Source organism: Pyrus communis, chromosome 15 (assembly GCF_963583255.1).
Source record: "Pyrus communis chromosome 15, drPyrComm1.1, whole genome shotgun sequence".
NCBI classification, from domain to species: Eukaryota; Viridiplantae; Streptophyta; class Magnoliopsida; order Rosales; family Rosaceae; genus Pyrus; species Pyrus communis.
The window spans coordinates 22,014,457-22,029,035 of NC_084817.1; the positions used below are offsets into that span (position 1 = coordinate 22,014,457).

Below are 14,579 nucleotides of genomic sequence, written 5' to 3' on the forward strand. Positions count from 1 at the left end.
TATCTACCCAACATAATTTACGTCACGCGCCAATGTCACCCTCGTATCCATTTTAATCCATAAGTTTCTCCACGCGCTGTGTCTCGTCTGGGGCTTGCCAGTCTTTGTGACATTGAAGACGCCGTTATCGGTCCAGAACGATGACGTTGAGGCACTCCAGCCTTGCAGGGTCCGTGACCGTCCAACCACACGTATATATGCAACCACCCCTATAAGTAACGTGCACGTCATTATTACTCATCATTCACCATTGACTTTAGCAATCAGACACCTTTTCCACCCATCCAACGGTCCAAAATCAAGGAGGAGCTACGGTTTGGAAAACAGATGTTTGCTATCATTTCATTTCATTTTCGCGTACTTGCTAAATCAAAGGCCGACAAATCTTTATGTGGTAGGAGATATTTATCAATTATTAGGCACTCAATGTTAGCTATAGATTTTTTGGAATTTGTTTTAAAATGACTAAAATCGTTTTTATAGAAAGTGTTTTTGAAATCAATTTTTAGTGAAAACACAAATGAATTATTAGAAGGTATTTTAAGTACTTTCTACAAGAACCAATCCATAACCGGTACTTCTTGAATAAAGCATTTAAAGTGCTTTTGGATTCCAAAAACACTTTAATAAAAAATACTTCCAAACAAGCCGATGCCACTGTTTTGTCACATTCCATCACATGCACAATAAAGGAGACATTATGTATTGGTATTCTACAATTTTTATTTTTTTAACAAGTGATATTAACTACATTAAGGGAAATGGGGTGGGCTTACCCTCACAATGGACTAGTAATAATGTGATTCAAATTCTCCTTTTACGATAATCGAACGTAAGACCTCTCACTTACGAGTGAAAAGAAATAGTACTAAACTGTAGTACAAAAATGAGATTCTTCAAATTTTAACACTCTTATATTGAATCAAACTCTTAACACAAACGGCTTCATGGACTAATTTTTTTTCATAGTTATGATATATTTAACTGCTTGGCACGAATATTAATCATGTTTGTTTCCTTTTCCACATTAAACACTAACACTTAGACCATCTCGAACCGAAGAAGGGCAAAATGGCTCATTTTAACCCTCTTGTTCTCCAAGAGAATTAATATTTTAATGAACAGTGCATGACCATATTTTTTACCATCTCCAACCGATGGGCTAGAGAGCCATAGGTCAAACATAGCCCTATGACGAAAAACCATCTCCAACTGAGGGCCAAAGGGCTATAGTATGGAATGTGAAAAAATTGAAATAAAATAAGGTAAGATAATGTTGAATGGTGAAAATATATATGAGAAATGGATTAGGAAAAAGAATTAGAAAAAAAAAAAGAAAAAAATTGGGTTGGGACAAAAAAAAAAAAAAAATCTAAAACCCTAAACCCTAAAGTGGGTTGGGCAAATGGAAAAGAACCAAAAAAAAAAAAAAAAGAAAAAAAAAAAAAAAAGATAAGTGGGCTGGCCAGCCGGTTAGCCCTTTGGCTCTTTTTTGTCCCATGAGGTTCACGAGCCCTTTGGCCTAGCTCTCGGTTGGAGACTGTTTTCGAGTTATTTTCAGCCCTCTGGCCCTTTGGATCCTTCGGTTGGAGATGACCTTATTTAAGATAAAACGAAAAGATATAACTTTTAACCAAGAGTGTTTTGGTTTGATGGATAAAGGCTTGCATATACAAATATATCGCTACAGTGACATTATGTATTAATAAAATGACGACATATATAGGTTTTGTTCAAATATATTTATTTTATTGACACAAAATTATAACGATGTACACATGTTATCTAAGTTATTCTCCAGCTAAGAGATTTCATTTTCTTGATTTGGTACAACATTGAAGAGGCAAGAAAACAAAAGTAATCAAAGTAATAAGTTCAAAGAGAAAAGTTAAAGACACTTTTAAAAGTGAGATTATTTGTTAACTCTTTGTCATTTCATATTTTTAATAAAATTTACGCACTAATATTATAAAATACTAGCATATGGGCACACATAAAGTGTGTGAGAAAACTTTTTATTTTTGTTTTTGAAACTCAAAGAGAGAGGAAGAAAATCAGAAAGTGGGAAGCCTTTTTTTTTTATTTATTTATTTAGTTAGAGATATGTTAGGATTACATGAAGGTGAGATTTAAAATAAAAAAAAAGCAAAATTTGATTATGTGAAATTACATTTATGTCCCATATTTCTTATTCATATTTTATTTTAATTAGAAAGTTAAACTGGTAATTTCATAAAATTTTGGTTGACAATTAGTGTTTTATTAATTAGTATAGATTGTCAAAAAAACAAAAAAAAATTGAGAATCCACAAATAGATACTGATCTGAGCCTGGCCATTAATTGTCGCTCAAGTACAAGTCTATCTTTTTCCTCTTTCCCTTCTTTTCTTTCTCTTTCTCCAAATATTGAAACCATCAAAAGCTCAGAGGGTAAAAGGAAGGACGGGCGGAAACAAAAATAGAAAATAATTCAAGCTGTTATTATTTTATTATTAAAGGTACTGAAGGAGCGAGCGAGCGAGCAAGCAAAGAGCTGAGTCTGAGTGTCCGTTCAAAGCAGATGCAACGGGCAGCCGGCAGAAGCAGCGGCGGTGAAGTGAGTCAAGGAGGAAGCGGACTCGGGCGGTACAGCTCGGCCCCAGCCACATGGTTAGAAGCGCTGCTTGAAGAGGACGAGGAGGACCCACTGAAGCCGACACAGTGCTTGACTGAGCTTCTTGCCGGCAGCACGCCTTGTACGACGGTGGATCCAGCTTCGTATGATGCTGCAGCTGGGTACCTTAGTCGACAGAAAAGCTCACCGGCTGATTTTAATGGCGGCGGCGGGGAGTCGGGGGGATATTTCGCCGGGTTTGGAATTCCGGCCCACCTCGACTTTGTGTCGTCGTCGTCGTCGTTGTCCCCAAACAGCCCTTCTTCCTCTGCTAATAAGAGGGTTCGGGAGCAACAGCAACACCACTTTTCCTCCGACACACATGTGGTCAGTTTTTTATTTTTTTATTTAATGAATTATATGGTTATTAGTTTGTTAATCTAGTTTAATTAATTAAAATTAAATTTAGTAATCTGGATTAATTTGTGAAATGGCAGAAAGTGGAGGAAGGAGGATTGGAGGATTCGGTGGGTTGCAGGGTGAGGGCCAAGCGTGGTTGTGCTACGCATCCCAGGAGCATTGCTGAAAGGGTTTGTAATTGTTTCCATTAACTTAACTTAATCACTCGTTACCTACACACTAATTGTATATATTTCTCCAGAAATTTGAAAGGTGAAGGAATTTATTTATATTAATTATAAGATACCAAATTTAGTTTGTTGGTTAATTTGTTATATTATAGGTCAGGAGGACTAAGATCAGTGATCGCATAAGGAAGCTTCAAGAGCTTGTGCCCAACATGGATAAGGTACACCCTTGAGGCTTGACCCTCCCTCCTATTCATTTTATTTTTATCAATTTTTGTATAGTTTTAGGGCCCCAGTTTTCTACACATTTTAGTTCTTCTAGTCGAGAAATTTTCCAAATGTCCAGTATTCAAGCAGATACTTCACGTGTCATAAAATAAGTGGAGGGCCACAAAAAAAATTATATTATTTACTCGACTTGTATTATTACATGTGGAGTACCTTGAATACCTGGTACTTGGAAATATCTCTCCTTCGAGTCCTGCATCACTTACTTTAAACATGTTTGGATGATTAACATTTGTGTCATGAATATTGAAAACTAAGTAGTGGTGAAATTAATTTAAACTATAGAATTGTATGAAAAATCATATCTCAAACAAATTTAAGGCTCGGTTTGGATTCTCAACTATTTAGATTTTAAATCTAGGCAATCAAATTTTCGTAGATTTGGAGTCTAGATGTTTGAATTAAACATTTTACAGCATAAGATAACTTACAGAAATGGTAACAGTATATGGTTGATGTATTATTATTATACCCATTTTATAGGTTTTAAATTTAAGCAATCAGTATCTAGTTTATGATGAAATCTTAGAATTCAGACCCACGTCTATTCTAAGTTGCATCAACTTTCCTTAAAGGCTCGTGGGTTGATGCTTGTTTAAGGAGTGTATCTACAAGAAAATTATCCCAGATAGGTCATTGGGTTATGAAGGGTTGTTTTAATTATCTGCATCAATTTTAATGGTTAATAAACATTTAAATGATTTCTTGTTTACTTTCGTATTTTCAACTCCTTTCTTCTCCGCCGCTTTTTATTGAGATGCTAAGTTATCACGATATGCAGTAAACTGTAAGCATCCATTATATTTCAAATTACCATCAAGCTTAACCCGTAGGGTAACAAGTTAGGAATGTTACTGATAAAGATAATCTCTTTTAGATAAAAAAAATAATAATAATGGTCAAGAAAATTACAATGAAATGAGAAAAGTACACTAACGCATTTTTTCCCACAATCGACCCCACCTAGTGGGAAAAGGCTTTGTTGTGTTGTGTTGTTGTTGTAGAGGTCGTGAGTACTCTTTGGCTTGGGGGCTATTTAAATAGAGTATTTCTATGCACAGTACAAAGGTGGAGCCAGAAAATTTTTTGTGGGTGGGCTAGCTAAAAAAATTACCCCAAAATCAAATGATATATATTTTTTTTTGCTACATACATATTATATGCAAAAATTTAAGTTTAACTTCTGTACTTGAAGACTTAAAATTTGCTTGGTATGAACTCAATTAAGCTTCGCATTTGCATACCGCAAAAATTACAATGAATCATTAAACTTACATATATTTAGATGCAAACACAAGAAGAATATAAAAAACTTGACATCTCAATTACAAACACACAGCTAGTACAAAGCAAAACAATGAAAGTAGATGTAAAGGCAATATTAAAAAAAAAAAATTGGTTGAAACTTATTGCTGAATCAAAGCAGAATAATCTTGAACAAAATGGTATCGCAATTTCCATGATAATTTTTATATTTCTAGTTGTGCTATATAGTCGCTAGGCTAGTTTCATTAAAAAATAATTCTTCTTGCAGATTTTTTTGTCTATTTTATTAGACTACGCAGTAAAATACATGTACAATTATACATGTTGCCACAAACTTTCCCTGGGCTACAGCCCACCGTAGCCTTTGGTGTGGCTACGCCATTGGCACAGTAATCGTTGCTATAATGATGATGTGGTAGCAATACTTTTCATGCTTCAAACTGTAATCACTTGAATCTTGTATTGAAGAATTTGAGTGAATGAAATGCTTTAAGAGAGTAGCACGTGAGCATTTTTCTGTGTATGGAACAAACGTCATGTGCGGGAACAAGTTGCATCGCTGCAGCTGCAGTGAAGCCATAACAGCGATTTTTGAAAAGAATATGTATATGTTGGTGAACTTAGTGTTATTTTGGCCATTGGTCTCACTTGCTTATGGAGAAAGTTATTTAGGGAGGCAAGGTTGACTTTTATGATTCCCTAGTCATGCATACTTTATAAACGAGAGAGGTTGTACCTTCGGTGGAGCAGAAAAGGTGCAAATATGATGGAGCTGATGGATTTTGAACATTTGTGTCTAAAGGAATGCTAGGATTTTGAAGGAATATGAGGAGAGGAGGTATCCCTTTCGTGGGAACGAGTGTGTTGTTTGGCATTATAGTGGGCTTCGGTTTCTAAATAGCTTAAATAAACACTTTCTTCATCCATTCGGATTGGGCTGTGGCTACAATTTATTGAGATTGTGGTGTGTGTTATGTAATTGCTGGTTATTCAATTTTGTAACATCATAGGACTGCTTGTCCCATGATAGTGTAATTGTTTTTGTTTCATGTTTATTAAATTTTTACCTTTCAAACTTGAAATCCTAATGCTTATAAAACTCGAGTCCCATTCTCTTGGTCACCTGGTGACCAAGGATACATGGTCACTTACCCTTGGATTAGATATCAAGGGTTGAGATTAAAACATTAAAAGCATATCTAATCCTTGATATCAAATCAAAGGATGAGGGACCATGCATCCCGTGGTCACCAGGTGACCAAGAGAACATTTTTGTATAAAACTCTGTCTTTCCGACTTCTTAACCCTAGCATTTGTAAAACCATCTTAAAATTTTCTACAGAAAATAGAAACCAGAAGATATTTTCAATAAGTTCAAAATCTGTAAATTGTGTATTTGAACCTTGTCCAAACTTTTTATGTGTTTTGTGAAACTAAGCGGACAATTGTTTGGTGTGGTGCTTCTATTGATTTTCTTTGCAGCAAACTAATACTGCCGATATGTTAGACGAGGCAGTGGAGTATGTGAAGTTTCTTCAGAAGCAGATTCAGGTATTATATACATTGACCTTGTTGACGAAACTTTGTCAAAATGTATTGTTCCTCAAACAAGAAACTTGGGAAAGATTTGAATGGAAAAAGTTTACATTAGCTTTTCCTTTCTTGCTCCCTCTTTTGAATAACATGTTATGTCTATCTCTGCTGTGTCATTGAAGGGAAGTTACGTAATAAAAAATTTGAAACATGGCAGGAACTTTCGGAGCATCAGCGCAGGTGCAAATGCATAGCTAAAGAATGACGAAAAGGTACCCGAAATGCCTCCTACTGTGTAGTGTAATTACTAGATATATTAATTTCAGCCAAGGTTCATCATGGCGGTGGTATGTTGATAATCGTTTCTAAAAGACTTACCGTTGTAATTTTGAGATATACCATACCTAGATTCCATGATTATGCAATTAGCTGCTTCTACTTGGAAAAGTTCAATCGGTATGATTTTGGTATTCACTTCCAAGGAAGCAGATTATTGTTCTAGAATTGTAGTCGTACTATAGTATGACAGGATTTTTTATTTTATTCTTAACATTCTTCATGTATGCATCTGTTACGTTTACTATTGTGTATCTGGATATTTATATTCATAAGGTTTTCTGTTACATGGTGAGGAGCCGTGATGAGGAGCTTTATAATTAATAAAATCTTGTGAAATTCTCAGAGCTGTCATTAACTTAAGTTACTGTGTAACAACAGCATAGTGATATTGAGTTTTGATGTGTACGTTGTCATCGCGATAAAGGAGGATTCAGGTGAGAGATTATCGACTTGCATGGCTTATAGTTATTTTGAATAAATACAAAATGATTTGCTGTTTATGTTAATTCTGCAGCTAGTTTACATCTAACATATATATATATATATATATATATATATATATATATATATATATATATAGAGCCTAGGGAATTTCCGGATTAGCATTTTTGAGTTAAAGGTTCACCAATGCATTCAGCCATGATGCTTTAGTTTGTGAAACATATAATTTTGGAGCTTGATATACGGACGAGAGCGTAATTTGTTATCATTCTTGGATGATTTCTGATAATTTCGACGAATTGCAACATGAACTTGTAAGACCATCTTCAACCGAAGGAGAGTCAGAGGGCTTGTTTTAGCTCTCTGGCCCTCCAAGAAATTAATATTTTAATGAAGAGTGCATGATCATATTTCTTATCATCTTCAACAGAGAGCCAAAGGGCCATAGGGATTGTTTTAGTCTTGTTACAAAAAATCGTCTCCAAACGATAGTCAAAGGGCTAAACATAATTTATTATTTAAATTTAAAAACTACAACTTAAATTTAAAAACAACTTATATTTAGAAACTACAACTTAAATTTAAAAGCTACAAATTAAATTCAACAACTTAAATTTGTAGGAAAAAAATGAGAATTTTTAAATATTTATTTACAAATTTTGGCTGAAAAAATGTTGTTAAATGTTTTTTTTTTATGTTGTATAATTTTTATTTAATGTTGTTTCATATTGTTTAATGTTGTTTCATGTTACTTAATTTAATTTAGTGGTAGGAAATTATAGGGAAAAAATAGAATTTAAAAAAATTTGTAAAAAAAACCAAAAATTTGTAAAAAAAGTTGGCTGGCTCATTTGGCCCCGCTGGTTGGCCTTTTGGCCATTTTTTGTTCAGTGGGGTCCACGAGCCCTTTGACCTGACCCTCAATTGGAGACAGTTTTCGGGTCATTTTCGGCACTCTGACCTTTCGGTTGTAGATGGTCTAAGTATGGTGTCTATCTGTTCAGATGGGTTTAGTTGAAAAATTGTAACTAAGCATTGAGACGCTTTCAACCTGAATTTTCTTGAGAAGCTTCATCTATAATGTCAATTCCGCACAAAGTTTGGAAGAAAAACCAAAGCGGAATAAGAAATGTAGGATTTGCTTGATAACTATTTGGTTTTTAGTTTTTGCTAATCAAAAAGAGTTAGAGCTATCCCGCTTGTCTTTTGTGGTTGAAGCAGAAACCTTGGGTTGAAACTTACGATTAGATCTAACGAATATTCTGGTGGAAGATTCTTAAATTTTGATCAACCTACTTGGTGGAGAGAAACGACCATCATGCCGTCTTCTTTCACTAATGAAAGATATGTGGAGTTTAATGGTGAATGTTCGGGTTGCTCATATTCGTCATGCTTTGCGTGAAGCCATTGTTGCACTTGCAGATGGTCTAGCTTCTTTGGGACATTAGAAGTCGAAACCAAGTATTTTGGTTACGAGTTGCAACCAAATTGCGATTGTGATGATGTTCAGGCCGAGTGAATTGTGATTTTCTGTTGGTGGTGACATCTACATTGATACTATTCATGCTAAAGTGTTAATAAATTATTAAGTTTGATATTGTTGAAGTAGCTCAACTCATTGTTCAAGGTCATTGTTGAAAGAACATGTCTTCCGAAAATCAACCAACGACTTAGTAAGATCATCCTAAACCCTAAATCCTAACCCCCTAACCAACGACTTAGTAAGAAAGAAATCCATCTTATTGGATGGAATTAAGCTGATGGTCAACGTTACTACATGTTTGACTTTAGAAGATGATGAGGTGGTGCAGTCTGTCCTAAAATAGTTACCCAACTTTCAGGCTAAATCTCCCGCCAAAGATTTTTCTCATGTATTAGAATACAGTTGGTACACCACATTATTGTATACGTAAAGAGAAAATATTTTATAGCATTTCTCCATTTCTACTATAACACGTTATGTATCGACTTATGTTTCGAGTACATCTCTTTCATGGGACAACAAAATCTTGCCGCTCTATCTCTTTCCTCCAATTTTTTTAGCACAAACACAAATTAGAGCATTTTCAAAGGAAATGTCAAAATTACCACGTAGGCATACAACAATAAAAAATGACGGCAAACTCTCTCCAACCGATCCTTCAATTTCTTATGTGGCGCTAAGTCATTTAAAGGCAAAGTCTTTTTGACAGCAGATGTCAAATTTATTAAATGATTTTTTAATAGATTAATATAAGATATAATAAATGTTGTTATATTTTTGAAATATTTGATTGGTTACCTTAATTATTGGACTCCACAAAAAGATAAAAAAATTATTAAATGACATTATTATTTAACATATCGGGTGAAACAAAATATTGTACAAAGTGGCAAATTGCCATATAAGCTATCAACCATCGTTTTGATGTTTAAAATTTGACATCTCCTTTGGAGATGCTCTTAAGTGACAAAAAAAGCAAACAATAACTAATGAGCATGCAAAGACGCAATAGTCCAAGAATTAATGGGAGGCCCGTCCCACATTATTTCCACGCTTGAGCCTAGAGCTGAGCATGCTCATTGGAATACAAATTGTCATTTGGTAATGCTAGGAGCGATGATTCAATTTCTAACTATCGTCATCTGGTAATATAAAGAACGACGATTTTAGAAGACAAAACACTTCTAGTAATACTAGAACAACGGTTCAATTGCTAACCATCGTCTGCTAATATAAAGAACAACAGTTTTTAGAAAACCAATTGTTGTCTGATAACACTAAGATGGAAGGAAAACCAACTTTTTAAGAAATAAAGGTGATGGGACGACAATCCTATTGTCATCATACAGATACAATTTTTCTTAATTTTATTTTTTACTAAAATCCAAATGAAAATCCAGAACTTGCAAAATTATGTAATGCTATTAACAAAGTTATCCAAGTTTCTGGTGGACGAACCATTCTCTCCCAAAGCAGCCACAGCCATCCTCCCAATTTTCTTGCTCCTCTCTCTAAGCACTCTCCCTTCTTCCGACTCCATCAACTCCCTCACTCTCCTCTCCAATTCCTCCCCGCTCACGAACCCATTTTCCTCATCTCTCTGCTCCACTGCAATCGCCATTGTCATTGCCATTTTCATGTCCGTCGATAGAATAAATTGTAGTTATGGTGCTTGAATTATGACTGAATTGTAGCTTGATCCCTCAACCAAAAATTAGATTTGGTCCTTGAATTTGATAGAATGTGTAGCATTAGTCCATCATGTTAATTTTGTTGGATTTTCCGTCAATGTGCTTACGTGGCAGGAATAAATTATCAATTAATATTATTCAATTTTAAGAATGGAAACAAAACACTTTAAACTATTGGAATAAAAAAGGAGAAATGCTTCAGGAGAGAGAGGGGCCCATACCTCACAGCTTACCTCCATTCTCCCCCATTCGATGACATTCGCTCTTGTATCTCTCCCAACCACACGCCACAGCCGATCCCACACCATCGCAGCCCCACCCCCGACATTCCAGCCGCATTCCATAATAAATTATGCACCAAATGCAGCGGTTGGTATTGATTTTTGGGTTTAAAGTTCTGATTGGATTTTGAAAGAATTAGGTACAAGGTTTGGTGTGGACGGCAGCGTTGCTGGTGAAGGAGATAAAAGAAAGCTCTTTTCCTTATTTTATTTTTTATGTTTTCAAAATTTTCATATACTATTATTTTAATTATTGATCCCATGTGCCCACCACGTCAGCATATTGATGGAAAACTTAATGGTGTTAGTACGAAATGACTAATGTTACACATTTTGTTAAGTTGAAGGACAAAATCTAATGATTTTTAGTTAATGGACCATAGCTACTGTTCAGCAATAATTCAGGGACTATAGCTACAATTTTCTTAAATGTACCTAATACATTAAAATTGGGAAGCAGAAGTGAAATAAAACATTAAAATATAATTAATAAATGAGGTGATTAAATGTATTAAGAAATGAAATTTAGACTTTAATCCTAAACAAGATTATAGTCTAAAAGTCATATTTTCCAAGGATTAAAATAAAGTTTTCTATTAAAACCACACTAGATTCAAGTCTCAATGATCGTCAAGTCTTATACATACACAGTTTTTCTTTATCTTATTATCTGGATGATGCTAAATAGACCAAATTTTTAGGCTATCTTTATAAACCACATTATATGGCAGTTAATGGTTTGACTTCTCGTTTAATTCATTAAAAAGTGGGTCCAAACATCAAATTGCCACACCATTTGGTCTACAAAAACGAATCTAAAAATTTGAATTCCCTTGTTGTAGAGCCTATATAACTGGAGAGTTATTGAGAGATGGGAATAGAGGTGGGGCAAATATAGAGAGAATTGGGGAAATTCTGAAGTGTGTATTCTCAAACCACTTTACCTTTATTTATAATAGCACATAAGGTAATTTCCTTACCTTTTAGGTATTACATGTTAAACATAACATTATCTAAAAGATAGGACATAATTCGAATAGGATTTGGAATTACACAGTCAAATTCTTAACCAAATTAAAATTGCAACATCTCTAACATTTTCCTTATTTTTCAACAAATTCCAAATGCAAGTGAAAATCCAGAACTTGCATAATTATGTAATGCTATTCACAAAGTTATCCAAGTTTCTGATGGACGAACCGTTCTCTCCCAAAGCAGCCACAGCCATCTCCCCAATTTTCTTGCTCCTCTCTCTAAGCACTCTCCCTTCTGTTGTGCCTTGGCCCGTTCGTTAGTGCGGAACCGAGATTCAGATTACAACCTCACCAAAATCACACACAGTTGAACAAAATAAAGTACAAGAAATAAAGACACAGAGAAATTTACGAGGTTTGGCAAAAAACTGCCTACGTCCTCGGAGAGATATTGCTCTTCACTATGAGAAAAACAGTACAAGTTACACATGAGTTAAATCGACATAACCCAATCCCATATCCCTTGTACACCCACTCACAGAATTTTCCCAAGAGCCTCACTCTACCCCAAGAGTTCTTTCACTAGAATACTTTTCACTCTAGCTCTCTTGATTTTCTCTCAACCCATGTTCAACCTTTTCCATGGGAGAGCCGAATGCTCTCCCCCTTGGATGCTCTCTCAAAAGGAATGCTCAAAAACAATTGGTGCCCTTCCTTCTCTTTCTCATCACTCGGCTGCACCCTTCATTCCCTTTAAAAACAACCAAATACAAATAAAATAATAAGGCTACTTGCTAGCCTTTTCCTTTTCTCCTCAAAACAAGGAAAGCAACAATGATTTTGTCCACCTTATTATTTTATTAGCCGAAAGGTATTTTGGACACTTGTCCACTTGGCCACAAACTCCAACACCTTCTTCCGACTCCATCAACTCCCTTACTCTCCTCTCCAATTCCTCACCGCTCACGAACCCATCTTCCTCATCTTTCTGCTCCACCGCAATTGCCATTTCCATGTCCGTCGCCATAACGTTCCTGTTCAAATGCTGCTCCGCGTACAGCGGCCAAGCAATCATTGGCACCCCGGCAACAACTGCTTCCAGCACCGAGTTCCATCCGCAATGCGTCACAAACCCACCAACCGATTCCTTCTTCAACACCGCCATCTGCGGTACCCATGATTTTACTACCATTCCCCTGTCTTTGGTCCTCTCCAAGAACCCTTCTGGCAACACACTCTCCAAATCAAAGTCGTCAACTCCTAGGACCTGCTTTGTTTTCTCATCAACCGGCGGCTTCTTCACCACCCACAGGAACCTCTGCCCACTCGCCTCCAACCCTTTCGCTATCTCCTTCAGTTGAGCTGCAGGGAATGATCCCCTGCTTCCGAAACAGAGAAATACCACGCTTCGACTTGGCTGCTTATCGAGCCATGACAAGCAGCCCTCTTCGGCCGCAGCGGGATCATTACCCGATACTTTTTCTTCGTCAATCAATGGTCCAACGTAGTACACAGGCGGAGTTGGCCCATCAGGAACACACAGGCCTTCAGCAATGGCCTGGAGGATGGCAGGTGGCTCGAGCTCTTCGAACGTGTTGACGATGATTCCTTTGGATTTGGGAAGATTTGAGCAAAAGGAGAGGAAGTCCCAATAAGCAGGGTCGTCTCGGTCGAGCACCGGTTCGAGCATGTGTATAGCCTTCAGAGGAGATTTCCGTCCGGGGAATTCGAGAACGGTGTCGGTGAGGTCCTTTAAACTCTGGGTGGTTTGTTCATGGATCTTAGGGAAATACAAAAAAGCAGCCAGAGCTGCGGCGCCAGAAGTGTAGAAGTAGTATGTGGGGATGTCGAATTCCTTGCCAATGGTCAGCGCGGAGGTGCAGGAGAGGTCGATGATGAAGGCGCGGACGACGGCGGATTTGGAGATGTCTTGGAGGGCACGGCGGACGTGGGGATCGTTCTGGCGAACGAAGTCGACCATGATTGCGGTGCCGCTGATGTTTTGGGTAATTTTACTGGTGACGCGAGGGAATTGGCGGAAGGAAATGGAAGGGTGGGAGTGGGAGATGCGGCGGATGTAGGCGGGGATGCTAGGGGTGTCGAAGAGGCTGCCGCAGGTGTAGAGAATGGTGATGGAGAACTTGTGGGTGCCGTAGCGGTGGAGGATGAGCTTGCCCAGCTCCACCGTGGAGATGATGTGCCCCATTCCTGGAGCTGCGTACAGCACTACTACGTCTCCCATGGCCGCTGCTGCTGCTGATTTGTTTGCGTTTGGTGTTGGTGTGTTGTGCTTTCTGCTGAAATTATCTGATTTGATTTGAGAGAAAATTCAACTGAATAAAAGTCAGGAAAATTCTAACCGGCGCAAGCTCCCATTGAACCAAATTGTTAGAAGGAAACTAAAGTCGATCAAAACGACATGGAAGTGGGCCATAATTTGTTTGTGTTTTCCTTATTTTATTTTTCTTTGTCTTTTTTTTCTTTTTTTTTTTCTATTTTAATAATTACAGACTAATTTTAAAAGTGTTTAGTCGAAATAAAAATACAGACACAACAATAATGCAGACATTATCTTAATATCTATTGAGATTAAAACATTCAAAGCACATCCAATTATTGAGAACAACTTCAAGAGTGAGTGACCATGCATGTCTTATTCAAAAGAGAACATTTATGTATAAAACTCTATGTCATTGTGAATTCTTAACCTTAGAATTTGTAAAACTATCTTAAAATTTTGCAAAATGAATAGAAACCGAGGAAATTTTGTCTATGTGTCTTGCAAAACTAAGCAGACAATACCTTACAATTGTTTGGTGTGGTGCTTCTGTCGATTTTCCTTCATTCCTCGCAGCAGACTAATACTGCCGACAGGAATGATATCCTAAGGTCCGCTTTTTAAGGGCCTATGGGGACCTCTTTCATTAGAACCATAGGATTAATTTAACGGTACAAAAACTAATGAGTTTATATAATTCTTTTGCACCTAAGCAAATTTGTTACACGCCATAATTAAAAAAAGGAGTCACGATCAAGAACCAAGACTGCTGCCCTTTGAAGAGGTCGAGATCTTCGCCCCCGATCGCCTCCGAGGTAATTTTCC

At 36.7% G+C, this 14,579-nt stretch overlaps 2 protein-coding genes across 2 annotated transcripts; one reads left to right on the forward strand and one right to left on the reverse strand.

Moving 5' to 3' along the window:
• Positions 1 to 2,361: 2,361 nt before the first annotated feature.
• Positions 2,362 to 6,914, forward strand: LOC137718770 (transcription factor bHLH80-like). Its single transcript, XM_068458306.1, has 5 exons — positions 2,362 to 2,980; positions 3,091 to 3,183; positions 3,336 to 3,401; positions 6,217 to 6,285; positions 6,485 to 6,914. Exons 1-5 carry the CDS (start codon positions 2,561 to 2,563, stop codon positions 6,530 to 6,532), a joined length of 696 nt encoding a protein of 231 aa, XP_068314407.1. The 5' UTR covers positions 2,362 to 2,560; the 3' UTR covers positions 6,533 to 6,914.
• A 4,609-nt stretch (positions 6,915 to 11,523) lies between these two features.
• LOC137718406 (UDP-glycosyltransferase 88F3-like) lies at positions 11,524 to 13,827 on the reverse strand. The gene is made up of 2 exons (XM_068457948.1): positions 12,389 to 13,827; positions 11,524 to 11,768 (listed from the first exon to the last, which is right to left on the reverse strand). The coding sequence occupies exons 1-2, from the start codon at positions 13,716 to 13,718 to the stop codon at positions 11,656 to 11,658; spliced, it is 1,443 nt and encodes a 480-aa protein (XP_068314049.1). The 5' UTR covers positions 13,719 to 13,827; the 3' UTR covers positions 11,524 to 11,655.
• Positions 13,828 to 14,579: the final 752 nt, after the last annotated feature.